General features: G+C 32.2%; 1 protein-coding gene across 1 annotated transcript; it reads left to right on the forward strand.

The window, feature by feature from the left end:
• Window positions 1-2,925: 2,925 nt before the first annotated feature.
• LOC139527455 (uncharacterized) lies at window positions 2,926-5,224 on the forward strand. The gene is made up of 5 exons (XM_071322923.1): window positions 2,926-3,242; window positions 3,571-3,748; window positions 4,197-4,348; window positions 4,590-4,694; window positions 4,875-5,224. Exons 1-5 carry the CDS (start codon window positions 3,099-3,101, stop codon window positions 5,187-5,189), a joined length of 894 nt encoding a protein of 297 aa, XP_071179024.1. The 5' UTR covers window positions 2,926-3,098; the 3' UTR covers window positions 5,190-5,224.
• Window positions 5,225-19,606: the final 14,382 nt, after the last annotated feature.

Raw genomic sequence — 19,606 nt, forward strand, 5'->3', positions numbered from 1 at the left:
TCAGGACCACTTCACGGTACACCAAGTTACAATGACCAGCCAACATCTCTGATGAATGTAATGACATCAAGAAAGACAGAAGAATGTGACCTGGAGAAGTTTTGGAAGTTAGAAACATTTGGAATTGAGCAAATAGATGAGAAGGAAACAGGAAACAAGGAATTAAGAGAAGTATTTGAGAAGACATGTATCAGTTACCATTGCAACAGATATTTTGCTACATTATCCTTGTCACGGCACCAATATCGTAGAGTGATTGTATCGGACACAAATTAAGGCTTAGAAATAAAAACGGCTACTTGCAATGATACTTGCATTGGAACCATGAATAGCTAACGTCACAACAACGGTGACGTCGTGTACAATAGAGAGCGGTAGCGGGAACACCGCAAGTGCAGTTCTTATCAACCACCGAAAGTACTTTTCAAGGATTGAAACAAATGCATTCGTCAGTTTGATAATGGTGTATTAACACTTATATGTTGCTAAAACAAGTATCGTTCATTTGTATATATTGCTATTTGTCATATCATATAAATTATATGCAGAGTATATATGTAAGACTCAGATCCACGTCCTGTCTCTAAACGACGTCCGTCCCTCAAACCGCCGTCCAAATCTTGCGTCACAAAAAGATATCCTCCAATCGACGGCCAATGTTATTCCTATCTAATCGACGTCCAAGTTTTGGCTTCACTGAACGACGTCATTTTTTTAATTCTCTAATTGACGTTCAATATTTAGCTTCTCTAATCTACGTCCGTTTTGGACACAGAATACAAAATCCAACTGAACCGATATCAGCTGAAATCTTTTTTTCTTAAATAAAGATTTGGTATCATTGCCTATGAGATAACTTTTCACAAGAGATCAATTTATATAGAAATAAACAACTATAGGCCACCGTACAGCCTTTAAAAATGAGAAACGCCCATACCGTATAGTCAGCTATAAAAGGCCTCAAAGTGACAAATGTAAAACAATTCAGACGAGAAAATAACTTTTTACAAACTAATGCACGAAAAACAAAAATGCAACAACGACAACCACTAAATTACATTCTCCTGACTTGGAACAGGCACATACATAATGTGGCGAGCACATACATTTATAATGTTGCGGGTTTAAACATGTTAGCATGATTCAACCCCTCTTTCTAACCAGTTAGAACTGTGTTGTAACAGTTCACCATAAGAACGAACTATAAAAACCAGTTGACACTTTTAAACATTTTGTGTGTGACAAATAAAAAAATCTGTTTTTTAATTCATTACCTACTAGTATGTCAACAAGTTGTGTAATTTTAAAATTTTGGAGATTTAAACTACATAGAAATAAGGAGATGTGATATGATTTCCAATGTAACAGGACAACTATCCACAAGAGTTTAAATAAAGTGAATGTGAGAAATTATAGGCAACCGTACGGCTTTCAACAATAATTTAAACCCATATCTATATATTGTCTATTGTTGCAGACTGAAGAATGCTCTCTAGATGTCGTTTGGTTGGTATTTTTTTGTTGAGTTGTTTTCTCATTGATTAACACTGATATGCATGATGTATGTATTTTTTAATATATAAATATGAATGACACACTACAATTATGTAGATCGATTGGATTAACTTTTTACGAAGATAAACATTAATATACATGTTATACTATTTCGGTTGAAAAAAATCTTTAAGGGAGGTATGTATAAATACTTGAAAATTTAGTTGTCATAAGACCCCTACAAAATATGAACATGTATAAGTGTGAGTCCAGTAATTAATCATTTATTGATATTTGACATCGAGTTGAGATGACAACACAATCAATCGGGCGTCGTTTTGGAAATACATGACATCAAATTGGACGTCGATTAGAGTATCAAAATATTGAACGTCGATTTGAGAATGTGACATCAGATTTGGACGTCGATTTGAGAATGTGACATCAGATTTGGACGTCGATTTGATTAACGGACGTTGATTAGAAACTGGACGCCGATCTTAGTCTAACATATATGTAAGCCTCAAATCTATGTCCGGCCTCAAATCTATGTCCTTTCCCCAAATCTATGTCCTTTTTTAATATTGCGTCATAGATGTTCCAAATCTATGTCCTGTATTGTCTCAAATCTATGTCCTTTATTTACCCAAATATATGGCCATTTTTGGCTCCAATCTATGTCCTTTCATCGACGTAAAACATAACAAAACGTCATCAAGTATATGACGTCATTGCGAAAAAGGAATAATGGCGGAGCAGGACACTATTCCAAATGAAGGATACACTATATCAAATAAGCGCAAAAAAGGTATTTCAAAGGATCCAAATCCAGAATCGTTTTAGGCGGATATGCCGTACATTGTACAGATTGCAAAGGCCAAAGACGAACATCAAAATTGAAGAGCAAAAAAAATTGTTGACGAATTGAAAGTGCCGTTTTCTGACAGAATGGTAAAAAAGTTTTTGTCGCTTTACTTTTATGATCAAGAATCTAAATGTATCTACAAAAAATCTCAAGACTTAAATAGCAATCATAGAAAATGTTAGGCAAAGAGCAATTAATTCACCTAATTAACAAAAACCACATGAAAGACCATAGAAAATATGAGGCAATTTATGACTGTTTAAGAAGTACAGTATTTCCTGTCGTTAGAGAAAGCATCAAGGTACTATTTAAATTAAACGTAAACTGCCAGGGCTGTTACAATGCAGTAGAAATTCCCAAAACAACAGTTTTAAGGCGCCCAATTCCTGCAACTTATGCTAACAGTCGTTGGCAAATAGACTTAATGAAAATGCCACCAGTCAGAGGTTACAACTACATTTGCAACATAGAAGATTACATTTCTCGCTTGGCATTTGTAGGCCCATTAAAAGGAAAATTTGCAAAAGATGTAGCAGAACTAACTTTAAAATATGTTTATCTGTATGGTCCGCCAAGAATATTACAGAGTGACAATGGAAAAGAATTTACCAATGTAAACTTGGCTGAAGTTGTTTCAATTTTTAAGAGCAGGCAGATACATGGACGTCCCTATCATCCATAAAGCCAAGGACGCGTAGAACGCTTTAACAGAACACTTACTGAATATTTTAGAAAAGAAATGTCGTTAGAAGAAGACTGGCCTTCAAAATTGCCAGAATTTTATTACAACTACAACAACAGGGTACACAAAAGTACAAAGCCTTCTACACCATATCAACTTTACTTTAAAAGACCTAACTTTGCACCACCTAATGATGAACAGGTAACTATAAACTTATCTTAATGCTTTATTTTAAAATATATGGGGAATTAAACAGCTGAAATATATAAAAAAAAAAACAAAAAAAAAAACACAACACAACACAACACAACACAACACAACACAACACAAACAAAGTAACACACACACATACACACATCTTGTGAAACTAAATTAAAGTTTTACATAAATTCATTCTATTTCATTCATAAATTATTCTAAAATATTATAAAATGCCAAAGTGATACATGTACTGTATGTAAATATAACGTATCTATTGTAGCATTGGTGAAAATATTATGGGCAATAAAACCGTTTCTTTTTTTTATAGCTTCCATTTGTGCTCCTTACTGAAGATGAAAGAAAGTTCCTAGCACAGGCACACTTAGATGTAGAAAATGAAGAAGAAGAGATTGGTGAAATATTACCTGAAAGTAACATAAATGAAGATGAAAATGGAAATTTGGAGATGTTGAGAAACATAAATGACAGATATGTAACGTTTGAAGGTAATATTACAAGTCTTTATTTACTCCAATAGTAATCTGAAAGGTTTTACTTTTTAAGGCCCTGATATTAGTTAAACAAAGTTATTTTTAAAATACAATTTTATGAGAAAAATAAATGTAAATAGATATAGGAAGATGTGGTATGAGTGCCAAGGAAACAACTCTCCATCCAAATAACAATTTTTTTTAAAGTAAACCATTATAGGTCAATGTTCGGCCTTCAACACGAAGCCTTGACTCAACAACAAGCTATAAAGGGCCCCTAAATTACTAGTATAAAACCATTCAAACGGGAAACCCAACGGTCTTATCTATATAAAAATAATGCATATTTCAAATTTACTGTGTTATCATGTTAATATTTTATATGTTGCGTTAAATTTGCCACTGGACGTTACACAACCATCGACTATACAGTTTAATTTGTTTAAACTTATTTTTATTGAAGAAGCCATGGATATTGTGTCGGAACCTAATGAAGAACACCAAGAAGTTCAGGAGACAAACAAAGGGAGGCAGTTGGAAAATGATCATATAGTTACAGAAACCGTAGATACATACTTCACTACGGAAACAAATGATATTGCACATTTAGAAGTCGTAAGTAATGTTTTAGTATGATAGAATATTTCTGCTACTTTGCACATGTGTGCATAGTGTATGTGTGTTTTGAAGAAAAAAAGTTATACGCTAATTTAAAAAAAAAATAGGTTGATCCGTCTTACACGTTTTCACCTTTGAATGAATTAAAACAAATCGAAATGAAAAAATTCATGTAAATTAATGATGTACTTTTTAAATTAAATTTTTTTCCGACATATTTTACTTTATGTTCTTTCAGATGCAAAAAAATCTCGATCCCATGGAAGGTGCAAGTCCGTATTACAAGGAACTTTACAGAAGACGCTTTGTAAATGATGTCAACGATAAAGAAAATGCTATTCCCGTAAGTCATACATGTAGATATGTAAATAAAAATATCAAATGTTAATTTATAAAAAAAAATTCTTATCCTTTTACTTTTGATGTATCTATTCATTATCAGTGCCAATGTGGTTTATACGACAAAAGTAAAGTATTTATTAATACAAATGGTTTAAAATTGCTTTATGATTTGTTTTTTTAGACTGGAGGAAAATCTGTTATGAATAGTGGGCTGATGAATTATTTTCAAAAACGTAAACTAGAGATATATCATCTTGAACTGTTATCTGACAATTATCAGGATATTTTCACTCCTACTATTGGGGAGTATTTGCAATTCAAAACAAATCCAGCTATGAACAAAGGGACGGCAGTGTTTACATCTGGTTTCTGGAGAGAAGGAATATGCCAAAACATAAAAAATGACCCTTCTCGGGGAAAGATTTTTGTTATTAAAGACATAATTACAAGTTTTACATTTGAACTAAATAGATATCAGCTAAGACCAAACAATTGATATATGCTCTATTGTGATTCACAAATATTGTAATTAAAAATAGAGAGCACGTAACTTTTATTTTTATCAATTCAGAATGATTTTATTGATATTTAAAGTAACATATAATAGATAATGTGGTATGAATGTCAATTTAACAGCAATATGAGAGAATTTAGAGACAATTGAAGAACGCATAAGTTGCATACAAATGGTAATTCTTTACTGTCTTTTTAGTAAAAAAAAATGTGTAGTTTAATTCTTCAAGACGGCGTACAATAATAAAACAAACATGATTTTAACCACAAACATTGAGAAATTACTTTATACTGCACTCGTTCTATTTGAACAGTCAAAATGCGTTGACTGTATATTTCTATGCCATATACGGTCACTGACCTGATATCACTTTTCCTCGTGAATATTTAAATAGAAATTGTCGAAATTATATTTAATTATTCATAAGACCTCTTCAACCTGTTCTTGTTTCCAATGTAAACAACGATGCGTTTAACGACTCAAACTTGTTTCTTTTGCAATTTTTGGAAAACATATTTCACTTATTAATATTTTTTTGTTTGCAACCTATAAATCATTATGTTTTATGTTTATTGATTATATTTTAGTCTGCAAAGAATTCGTTCATCATTGATTGCGGTAATGATGTACATTTGATCATGTTTTATATTTCTCCGTCTGTGTGATATGAGGCCTTTTTAAAGGGGGATTTTTCCCAATATTTAAATCAAATAAATAACATTAACACAATAAACAACAGTTGAAAATGTTTTTTTTATATTGCAGTATAAAGACAATAATAGTGCATTGACTTGACATATCAACGATATAAGGATTCGGCCCGAAACGGGGAAAGAGCCTCGCATTTTCCCGTTTCTAAGCCTCATCCTTATATCGTTGATATGTCAAGTCAATGCAGTATTATTGTCTATGTTTAAAACAAAAATCATACAAGACCGTACTTAAAAAACAGTATTTTAAATCAGGGACTTTCTTAGTCTCTGTTTAAATACAAGCGAAAGAATCTAGCTAGTATAAAAAAGAAGATGTGATATTATTGCCAATGAGACAACTATCCGCAAAAGACCAAAATGACACAAACATTAACAACTATAGGTAACCGTACAACCTTCAACAACAAGCAAAGCCCATACAGCATAGTCATCTATAAAATGCCCCCGATAAGACAATGTAAAACATTCAAACGAGAAAACTAACGGCCTCATTTATGTAAAACAAAATGAACAAAAATGTAACACATATGACAACCACTGAATTACAGGCTCCTGACTTGGGACATGCACATACATAAATAATGTGGCGGGGTTAAACATGTTAGCGGGATCCAAACCCTCACCTTAATCCGGGACAGAGGTATAGCAGTACAACATAAGAACGAAAGATGTACTGATACTTGAGCTCTTGTACACACATGTAAAACACATACCAACAAAGTAATATTGACCGATGGAAAATGACTTAATAAAAAAAAACTATAAGGCCGAAATTATTAGACGGGCATAAATTTGCACATGGCTAAAAAAAAAATAAACATTACACAGTTTTAAAGACTTTTCTTTTATAACGGACATAAATTTGAGAAAAACGTCACAATTAAAAATCGGCCACATATTTGAGGTCGAATTATTTTTTTAAAGACATAGATTTGCGAATGACGTCATGATTAACAATCGGCCACAGATTTGAGGTCGAAAAATTTTTATGGACATAGATTAGCGATTGACGTCACGATTGGGCATAGATTTGAGAAACGGACACAGATTTGAGGTCGTACATAGATCTGAGGTTTACATATATTCGTGATGTAATTATCATAGATAATTCGGATTGAGACATCCATACATATAGTGTACTAAGCTGATGAACTAATAATGTCATTGTTAATTATTTATGAGATTTAATTCAAATTTTAATCACATAGCATGTTCCTGATTCCTCACTACTGTCTTGTAGGTATCATACTACTTTGTTAGTCATACAATCATAACATATATGGGAAGAACATAACCCGTGTCATGCCAACAACTGGTTTTTAAATAAATGTTTTAGTTCCGATGCAAAGACCCTATAAGTGAATCATTATTAACGCCAAAATATGCAATATGTAATGACCTGACAACAGTATCGTAACTATATCCCTTCTTAATACGTCTATTTAAAGGTTTTGTTAGCTTTTGAGGTGAATACTGACTTGTTTGTGCTTTATAAAGAATATTTTCATAAAGTTTAGTTCGTTGAAGACTAATGGTGCACCACGTGGCGGATCCAGTCAGTTTAAAAATGGGTAGCCAACCCAAGATAAAAAGGGGGTTCCAGTCATATGTTCCCATTCAAAAACATTGATCGTTAAAAAGGGGGTCCCAGCTCTAGGACCCTATCTCCTTGGATTGCCCAAACAAGGTGGGTTCCTACATATGCAACATATATGTTTGTATGCTAAGCGTGTCGACCGGTCGTCGTATTTGTAATCCAAACTCATATATGCTTCAGTATGTTCGACTATGAATGTTTGTTAACTGTTGAGAAGAAATCGGGAGGCTTTTTATAAGCCGTTACATGTAAAATACATGTATGAGTACCTTAATTAAACTGATACATGTAAGTACCTTGTATAATACATATTATCGTCAGGTTTTTCAGTCAAATCCAACGAATGACTAAATTTGTCGTCCGTCTTATACCCGTCCATATAGACAACTGCATACCATGAACATGATGTATTGTTATGTAATAAGAATGCACGATATAGCCAACATTGGCCTGCTGCTCCATATTAGCACATGGATTAAACGGGAATATGCAAAATGTCAAGTTTGACTCTTGTAACATCGACTCAATTGTCAAAGTTTGTATGAAGATGTCATAGTAAGGTAAATAGTAGGGTTCCATTTAACAACAATACAAATTATTATTAATCATGATCTGATACTGTAAATAAAAATGCTATCCATTCTTTCTCATTTAATATTCAAAATAAACAAATAAAGGGTTTAACATCGGGTGTTAGACAGCTATACATATTGGGGATACCTCCGTTAGGGTTCCTTAACCAGACACACCTATCCCTTAGTGTGTAACTATATAATATGTTTTGATGATTTATTGTGAATATATGCCATTATTCTTCACTTCAGGACAGTAATATACTAGAAAGGGTCTAGAATGTCTTTTTTCTTATTAAAATTTTCATTAAAACACTCGAAACCTCTGTTTGAAAACCCGGACGGTTTCACTGTTTCACTGTTTCACTGTTCCCGGACAATATCAAAAATTGCGCTGTTCATAGCATCGTATGAAAGTTAACAAAAACAATTCATACAAGTGATAAGAGTAAAATTCAATTCATTTGCAAACATTTTGAGATGGCAATGAATTTCATAATTTTCCGTACTTTCGTTGAAACTGTAAATGTGGTTTAAGTTAATTACTTGTGTACATAATATTGTGCATGTTGATGTGTATTCAAATCTTATTGACAAGACAAACTTTGCATATTTTCAAGAAGTGCAATTGTTCTGTGTTTATTTTTCCATCTTCCACCAACAACAGTATGGTCCCCTTCGTATGGTCATTATTGTACGTGGCGTCAAACTCAACAAACAAATACACAACACTATAATGGTAATTCGTACTCACAGCATACAAGTTAGTTTCATAACGGGCAGATATGAAGATAGCGGTTACAATAAAGGCAATCGAAATAAAACCAGATATAATAACAGCAGTCAAATTTATATAACAGAAACAGACAAGCTGCTTATATCTACGTCATTTGTGACGTAGTTGAAAGTTTTTTCATGTGCAATAATATCACGTTTACTTTTTTTCAATATGTATCAGGATATGTGTAATTTAAACATCATTTTTCTTTCCTTTCATTTGATATCTCAAATGATTTAGCAATTGTACTACAAGACCAATATATTCAAACCGTATCCTTTTTTTTGGATCTGTATATTTTTTTTGAAAAAGTTTGACAATCCTGTAAAGAGCGTCATGACGTACCTTGTCAGTTTTATTTGGATCTATATCTGCTCTTTCTAATAACAATTTAACTATGTTGATGAATCCACCTCTAACAGCTTTGTGTAAGGGAGTGTCACCATTCTGAAATTAAAAGCGTTCAATGATCGTTTTATCATACAAAGGTATAAAAACACTTTGTCACACGAATGATTATAGTAAAAAAAAATAACACTGGCCACACATTTGAGATTAAAGAACTGCACAAATTATGTTTATCAATCGCATTTTTTATGGAATTGTATTTATGGATTAAATGTAGAAAAAGCAAATTCCTTTTTAATTGATATTGATTGCGAGTTATCTAGAAAGTCGATTGTTCCGTCTGTTTACTCTAGCTTCCACCACCAACAAAACTAGTCGCCATGGTATTACCATTATCATTGAACAAAGCTTTATACTCTAACAAACACACACACGAACAATGTAATGGTAAGTCGTATCACACTCATATTATAACAGTTGGTATCATTACGGTCAGATTTCTACAAAGAGTTCTCCGTCAAGGCAATCTAGATATGATCATATATCATCAGCTGTCTACACAATACCACAAAAACAAACAATCTTCTAACATCTACGACATTTGTAACGTTGTAGAAAGTTGTCGAAAGTTGTCTCAGTAGCAATCATATCACATCTTATATATATAAAGGATGAGTTTACCTTCACCTCATTTTTCTTTTTTTTACAAACCTTCAGAACAATAAGAAGAAAGAAAACTGACACTTTCAAAATGTTAAAGCGTCTCAAGCATATTCCTTGATTTTCCTTCATCAAGAACGCTCAAAAACGCATATTTGAAAGCTGTTTATGAAACTTGTGTATCCTTGTAACAATTGGACTATTATCAGTTTTCTTTTTATATTTTCAACAGCTATTGTCAGTTGTACAAATTTGCAGTTATAAAATGACTAGAAATGTTAACATGTTTAAACCACATACGGAACATACGTTAGAATATACGAACCTAATTGATAGACTGTAGTTATATTGACTTTTACATACAATATATAAGATTAACTAAATACTTCTTCAATATCAACAACTTGAATATCAAGGTAACATGCTTTATTTGTTTTAAAGATTCCGGAAACCAAAAGTGTCTGCTGTAAAAAAAAATATTGATTTAACCAATTACGTTAGAATAGGAACAATATGTCAACTAACGTACTAGCCAGTCAACACTGGGGTTGTGAGTGCGAACCCCGCGTATGCACTCGACTCCAATCTTAATTGACTAGGATTGTCAGTTTTCCTATCGAAGGTCGGGGGTTTTCACCAAGTACTCCGGCTTCCTTCACCAATAGAAACTGGCCGCCTCGAAATAGCAAGAATGCGGTGCTTAAAAGTGGCGTAAAACACCAAAAATCAAATCAAATCCACTAAGGAGTTTTGTAAATAGGTAGTTTTCTTCAAATACCCAAACTATATTACCGATATCTGAGATTTTAAGTGTCCATGAAATCATGCTTTATGATTTTTAAATACAAAGAATGTACAAATACAAATATCGAACTCAACGGTAAAATCATAAAGGTGAAGATCGTAAAAACTCCAAAAAAGAAAGGCTCGACTTCATTAACCAATGGAGAGATCTAACAGCAACTGATATATTCGTGACTTGGTATTGGTATTTTCAAAATTTAATGTTGGTGTTAATGTGGTTTTATTTCTCGATTAGCCTCCTACTTATATGACAATTACATTATTTACATTATATTGACAATGATGCGTGATCAATCTAAACAATCAAACTTGATTGACGTGACAATAATTGGTATCCAGCAACACATAGTGTATATATATATATATATATATATATATATCTACATCTAGGGGTTAAACTGCACACTTCGGGGGTATTTTTGGACATAATCTGTACACTTCAGTAAAGTGTACAGTTGAGGTGTACACCTTAACTGTAGGTATATGTACAAAAAAAAGTATAAATATTAGCTATGTCAAACTAATGCCACACGAAAGATCGATATAATGCGATTACAAAACGGTTTTGATGGTAAAAAACTATCGAGAAATAAGAAAGATATTGATTTCTGAAGTGGCCTACCCCCATTTTTCTATATATGTCACTTTTCACCAAATCGGTACAAACCGAGATAAAGTGTACACTAACTTTAATCACGATTAATTATTGGTTCCCCCGTATATATGTAATGAAATTTTGTCTCAAATGAGAGCTTAATATATCTTTTATTTTTTGATACTTCATACAAGTATCGGAACTTATTCGTTAAAAAATTATCTAAGATATATAATCGATCCTGACATATATATGCATGGTTTTCGATCGGCTTGAAAAAGATATACACATCCGGGCATTTGAATGTTTGTTTTCGTTTTAAAAGAAAATGGAGGATGTTCAAGCGATGACCTATATCATCATTTAGCTGTCGGATAATGGTTTACAATGACTGAAATACGTAAAATAATGTAAGTTTATATTCAATTTTATGAAATAACGACTTCAACAAACAACAGAATTCCTGAAAGAAGAAACAACGATCGTCGTTAACAATGGCCTGAGATCTGTATCCTGCGACCTTTATATTCATTCTGATTGACAATTCAGTGTTAGATAATTAAAATATTTATTGTTTTTATCAATATTGGTATAAGCCTGAATAGTTCAGCAACAATCTATAGAATACGGGCGAATCGTGTCTATAAACAATTACAAAAAAGGGGGGACACATGTGTATGATCAATCTGAAAATGATTGAGACAAAATTGTTATTATTGTTTATTTTTCTTGACCAATCTCCAATACACTTTTTAGCTCACCTGGCCCAAAGGGCCAAGTGAGCTTTTCCCATCACTTTGCGTCCGTCGTCCGTTGTCTGTCGTCGGTCGTTGTAACTTTTACAAAAATCTTCTCCTCTGAAACTACAGGACTAAATTAAACCAAACTTGTCCACAATCATCATTGGGGTATCTAGTTTAAAAAATGCGTCCGGTGACCCGGCTAACCAACCAAAATGGCCGCCATGGCTAAAAATAGAACATAGGGGTAAAATGCAGTTTTTGGCTTATTACTCAAAAACCAAAGCATTTAGAGCAAATCTGACAGGGGTAAAAATGTTTATCAGGTCAAGATCTATCTGCCCTGAAATTTTAAGATGAATCGGACAACCCGTTGTTAGGTTGCTGCCCTAAATTGGTAATTTTAAGGAAATTTTACTGTTTTTGGTTATTATCTTGAATATTATTATAGATAGAGATAAACTGTACACAGCAATAATGTTGAGCAATGTAAGATCTACAAATAAGTCAACATGACCAAAATTGTCAGTTGACCCATTAAGGAGTTATAGCCCTTTATAGTCAATTTTTAACCATTTTTCTAAAATTTTAGTATTCTTTTAAAAAATCTTCTCCTCTGAAACTATAAGGCCAAATTTAACCAAACTGGCCACAATCATCATTTGGTTATCTAATTTTAAAAATGAGTGGAGTGACCCTTCCAACAAACCAAGATGGCCGGCATAGCTAAAAATAGTACATAGTGGGAAATGTAGATTTTGGCTTATATCTCTGAAACCAAAGCATTTAGAGCAAATCTGACAGGGATAATTTTTTTATCAGGTCAAGATCTATCTTCCCTGAAATTTTCAGACAAAACAGACAACCTGTTATTGGGTTTCTGCCCCAGAATAAGTAATTTTAAGGAAATTTTGCAGTTTTTGGTTATTATCTTGAATAAATTTTTATAATATATTTTCAACTGTAATTACTGGGCCAAGTTTATTATAGATATAGATAATAGTAGCAAGAAGAATATCCAGTAAAGTAAGATCTACAAACACATCATGATCACCAAAACACAATTTTGTCATGAATTTATCTGTGTCCATTGTTTAATCTGCACATAGACCAAGGTGAGCGACACAGGCTCTTGAGAGCCTATAGTTTATAGCTCACCGGCGTGTTATTTAAACAGCGATAATGTTCAGCAAAGTAAGATCTATCTAGACCAAAATTGTCAATTGACCCCTAAAGGTGTTTTGCCCTTTTTGAGTGACTTTAATCATGGTCAAAGGTCAATGACAAGTTATAATTGTTTGGCTTATCCTTGCTTCTTTTCAGAAACCGCATAAGAATGATTAGGTATTGACATATTTTTTTGTCCTAATTTTGTTAGTTACAGTACGTCTTAAAATGTATATTTTAGTTGCAAAGGGTGTGTTTACTTTTGATGGGACTTTCCACCCCTCTTACACTTAAAATTAGCTGTATTGGGATAGAACTCATATCCCATATTATAGTGGAGACTTGGGGTCATTTGATTTGAAGTACCTGCTATATGACTTTGAAATTTAATTCAAGGGGAAAGGTAAATTTGACGTTCTATATTTTGACCTTCACTCTATATCATTATTTATACATGATAGAGCCATTGTGTCTTTAAAATAAGGTTGGAAGACATATGATATTGAAAATGTCAACCAGAAGTAAACTTTTTAAATCGGAAGTAACAACTTATCTCCCTTATTTTAAGAAAAAGGTTTTAGAAACTATATATTTTGGGAATCAGTGTAAAGTTATTATTTGAAACTGGAACGTGACTTTGTAAATTGGCTTATTATCTTCATAAGTTGATGATACTTTTGCTTTCAAAATTATATTTTCAAAATTAGTTTGTGATTAACTATCATTTAAGATGGGAAATACTGTTTTAAAAAAAATATATTTTAATAAAAAACAAATCTAGAAAAATATATTTTTGAAAAACTTAATGAGTCGGTAAACTTGTCAATCTATTTTAAGTAATAATTTGATATAAACAAAAAATAATATTTTAATGTTTAATACATTGGGGTAAGTCAGATCATCATTGCTAATAAAACAATTTGAATTTAATTTTACACTTATGTTATTAAAACATAAAAATTTTAAGGTTTGTTTGTCATTTTAAACTTATACAATGTATGCGATGTGTTTAAGCATTATGGAATACTTTGGGAGTAAAAAATGCAGACTTTTTAGCATAATGAGCACATAATTTCTTATTTTATAAGTCATAAAAACCTGTATGGCTGTATGTTGAAAGATAAAAAAAAAACTGTTCACTAACATAAGGACAAGATAATGAGGATTGACATTTTGAGGGAAATGCATCTTTATACAAGACGTATAATTCTTTGATGGGAATTAACTGAATGAGTTAGTTTGCCAGTGCTACTTATTATAATTCACTTTTTTTTTATTTTTGCAAATCAAAATGCGGAGATATTTCATTGTGCATTTATACATTAGACAACTTGTAAAGGAATGCAATCTTAGTTTCTTGGTTAGAAAAATAATGTCACAAGTGTGGGACATTAAGTTATAGAATGTGTAGTAATTAAACATTGTATATTAAGTAAATGTTGATTTTATTAAACATTAAATTTATATTATAAACTAATGTTGTCAAAAATGATATTTAGGTAAAAACCCTATGATATCAATTAAACATAATAGATATTCATTTAAATACCAATTTTATCATTATGCATGCACATTACAAATTTTACTTAAAATTCACAACAGTAATCAACGTTAGTAAAACATAAAAAAAAATTACGTTATAGATAGTTTATTAAATAATGTGTTTTAACATTTGCTGGAAAGACAGTCATCACGAACAACTAACACAAATGTTGCAGTACGTGAAGAAGGTTAAAATGCAAGTCAAACATTTCACTTTGTCATTTTCCATTATGATTAAATTATATCTTTCAGTAACTGCCATACTTTGGATGAACATTACTTTTTCATCCTCCAATTATTATTGTTTTCATCCAAATATTTTGTCAAAACATAAGATTTGGTATTATGCTGTTTGCTGAGATTCTCTATTTACTGTCCATAACAGGTATAAGTTTCAACTCATCTTTAAATATCCAAGGATCTCTATTTATTGGAAAGGCATCAATCGCAAACAACTAACACTGCAATGTGGCAGCTAATGAATGTCGGTCTTTCAGATACTGCCATGTTTTGGATGACAAGTGATTTTTATCTTCAAAATTGTTTAGTTTTCTTCCAATAGATTTGTCAGAAATATATGAAGTGGTTTTATGTTGTCTGCTAAGATTCTCTATTTAATGTTCATCACTTATGTCTGGTTCAATTTGTCTTTTATATCCAATGACTGTAATGGAAAAGCACAACAAAATTATACAACCCAGGAGTCAGTTTCACAAAAAAAACGTCATAAGTATACTGAATTGTTCATGACTTACGAGCAATCTTAATCGTTAGGTTTTTGCGAACTGACTCCGTTTTCAGTATTTTCTGACAGGAGAAAACAATTTTTAGATGAACGTAATTTATGTTTGCTGATCTTAAATTGCATTCTGACAATTGCACTGAAATGGAACAATCATGTTTTGTTACTGTTTAGTTTCAACGTTTTTGTAGCCATCATATTAGGGATCAGAATATATTTTGAAAGAAAAAAACGTTGCACCCAAATACCCACTTTATTCATTTAAAATTGAATGGCCATTCCCTTACATTATAAAATTGCAAATGGATATGGGGAATGTGTCAAAGAGACAACAACCCGACACTTATAAATGTTTGTGCAATAATTGATACTATCAAGGAGTATATGATTTATTTGTAATTTGTAGTTGGCTGTGAATTAGAATTTACAAACCATGACTTGTATTCTATAAGGCAGCAACCATTTGATTTTCTGGGGGGGGGGGGGGGGGCTATGTTTTTTTTTTCTGTACAAACTTTTTTTTTCGCCTGTGGCGAAAAACAATCTATTTTTTTCGCGACAAGTTGAAAACAATTTTTTTCTTTCAATTTTAGCATTACATATAGTGGCAGCTTTTCTCCAAAAACTAGAAACAAACTTTTTTTCCAAAAAAAACCATAGCCCCCCCCCCCCCCCCCCCCCCCCAGAAAATCAAATGGTTGCTGCCTAATAAATGTTGGTGTTACACCCCATCTCGGATTTTTTATAGCTAAAGCGCATTGTTGCTTTGCATCACGGTGTGGAGCTAACAGTTTCAGTCGAAATACACGCCATCTTGAATAAATAACTTATCACGTATAGCTTCGGATTGGTTGCATTTAATGCGACTGAGATACAGCAACAGCTTTTGGCTTAAATGAGATAAAGATTTACAGACTTTTCTTGTCCAGGATAAGACATTAAATGCCAGAAAATGAACTGTGTACATTTTAGTTCCATTCAACTGTCATTAATTCATGTTCGTTTTATAATGCATACATTTCACTGATAACTTCAATATTGAAACATCAATTATTAATACGTATTATATTGCATGTTACTCTGCAATTTGCACGATTTCCTTTGCTAAACAATGTTCCTATACAACAAACTTTTACAGAAATGCATAATCTGTATTTTATAACTTCTGACAATATAGGCAAGAGTCGTGTATAAATTTATAATAATTTTCATTTTCAACTTGAAGAAATTTAATTTTTGCAAAAGCATGGGTGTAAAACGCACACTCTTAAAGTACAGCCATTTAATATCAATCAATATCTAAAAATACGACATTTCCAATACTAATTTAACAACCACATGCACACATATAACCTTAAATTAGTGTAGAGCGAAGCAGTCTATAGTTTTTTAGAAAGCTAAAACTTGTCGCAATTTAAGATCGGTTCTGCTAGCTATCTTTTAGAACATTGTAATACCATTTCCAGTTATTTCCCTTTGGATGCAATCCAATAAGTGTCATGATTGGATCGGCGATTGACAACATGAAAGTAATTTATCTGCGAATTCTAACTGTAGACAATTTAAAAGAAGACTAGACGATCGTCTGAGCTATATTTTTTAGATGCAGGAAATAAACTTTAACATTTCAAAGATCAGTCGGCTGTTCACATATTTTCATATGACAATGATTTATCAGTTTATACATGTATGTGTATCCGATATGATAATTTTTTAATGACTAATGTCCACGTGGAGCTTTTTACACCCCAAAATACACACCCGCAGCATCACTTCATGTAATATATGAACTCACATTTTATACAACACACAGAAGGCATTCATCATTTTCATTAAATCAGTAAGGTTCTATGACCCCTTCTGTAGCCATTTTTAGCTTACATGGCCCAAATAAATGGCTCATCACTTGGCGTCTGTCGTGGTTTATAATCCGTCGTAGTCTGTAAAATTTTACAAAAATCTTCTCCTCTGAAAGCACTAGGCCAAATTTATCCACACTTGGCCGCAATCATGACATCAATTTGGGGTATGTAGTTTGAAAAATGTGTTCACTGACGCGGCCAACGCCATGCAGAAATGTCCAGTAGCATCGTATATTCTTCAAATATTTTCTTGCACAATGTCTGGACATTGGTGGACATGCAACATTGCAAAACCACACGTTTACAAATAAAAATCAACACCCAGACTATAGCTATAGTTATTTGTTTCATCCTAATCATGCTAATGAATGTTGTCTAGCCATTAAAAACATGTTGATCCCAATAAATAACTGAAGCATTCTTAAAGTGTTGTTGTTGTACATGTATGTATAAATAGAATCTTCTACAGTATTTTTTTAAATTTTATTTAAGTTGTTTATAATGATGATTTTAATTTTTCAACAGATTGAGACTTCAAGTTTTGTGTATCAATGAAATGCAAATTCACTGGTTTGAGCATGGTGACAGTCAGCATTTAAAATCTGCTGCACTTTTCTCAATCCACTGGTATGCATAATACAGCATAGTGCCATAGACGATTGGTGGATTAGCAAAATCATGCTGGAAATAAACATCATTAGCAAAAGGCTACAGCTTCATGTACATGTACAGTAGGTGCATTTTATTTTTGTTAAGTAAATTTGTCTTAATTGGATTTTTTATATCACAGCCATGTAACTCATATCAATAACTGGTGTATAAGTGAATGTTCCTCTAAAATTGTTCAAAACTTCAAAAGGAGGGTTATGATTGAATTTGGGGGCTATCATGGCTATGGCCCAAACCATTTAGGAATATGATTTTCATGTTTGGGGACAATAACTTGAGCAAAAGTCTATGGATCTTTATGAAATTGTACCACAGGTTCCAAACCAAAAAAGATATGTTAGGATTGATTTAATTTTGAGGGTTGAATAGGTGCCGAAAAAAACTTAAATTATTATGCTGAATCTCATCATGTTGTTAGATTTTGGATTTTTATGCCCTACCTAGGATAGTAGATGGGTATTATGTTCTCTGGTCTGTGTGTTCCTTTGACCGTCTGTCCTGCTTTTGGTCAAATTTTTTGGTCATGGTAGTTTTTGATGAAGTGGAATTTTAATCAACTTAAAACTTAGTACACATGTTCCCCATGATATGATTTTTTTAAATCAATGCTAAATCAAAATTTTGACCCCAATTTCACTTTCCACTGAACATAGAAAATCATAGTGTGAAGTTCAGGTTGAAGTTTTTGTTCAAGGTACTTTTTGATGTAGTTGAAGTACAACCAACTTGAAACTTATTACACATGTTCCCTGTGATATGATCTTTCTTATTTTAATGCCAAAGCAATGGTTTGACCCTGATTTCACGGTCCATTGAACATGAAAAATTATAGTGCAAGTGGTGCATCTCTGTACTATAGACACATTCTTGTTTACCTTTAAATTGGTCCACAGGGTCAATATTAAACATAGATCTATTTTATTAGCAAAAATTAATTTTATGGAGTTCCTTGGTATACTGAATCTTACCGTACTTATTGCGTAGTTATATATTGAATTTTTATCAAATAGGTCCAAATTTATTTATACATGTATTTGCATTTTTTTGTCAAGCCTCTAAGTTTTGTTGTAAAAGCGAGACATATCTATCCTACATTCTGTTGTCGGCGGGGTCCATTATTCACATTATTGTTAAAGTTTTTGAAATTTGAACAACTTTCTTAAACTATCCTGGATTTCTACCAAACTTGGTCGGAAGCTTGTTTAAGATCATAAGATAGTATCCAGAGGTAAATTTCGTTAAAAAAAATCCTGTGTATCAGCATTTTATTTATAAATGATCTTTGTTTTTCTGCCAACAAACATCACATTCACTCTGTGGTTAAAGTTTCGAAATGTATATATTCTTTTTTATATATCTTGGATTTCTACCAAACTTGGATAGAAACTTGGATACAATCATAAGAATGTATCAAGAAGTAAATTTTGTACAAAAAAAAAAATCCTGTTTATCAGTATTAGAATTACTTATTTTTCTGCCTGTTAACAAATACATTCATTCCGTGGTTAAAGTTTTAATTTTTTTTATAAATTTCTTAAACTATTCTTGATTTGTACCAAACTTGGACAGAAGCTTATAAATTTTGTCATAAATTCTATTTTTTGTCTTCA

This window comes from Mytilus edulis, chromosome 6 (assembly GCF_963676685.1).
Source record: "Mytilus edulis chromosome 6, xbMytEdul2.2, whole genome shotgun sequence".
In the NCBI taxonomy this organism is placed as follows: Eukaryota; Metazoa; Mollusca; class Bivalvia; order Mytilida; family Mytilidae; genus Mytilus; species Mytilus edulis.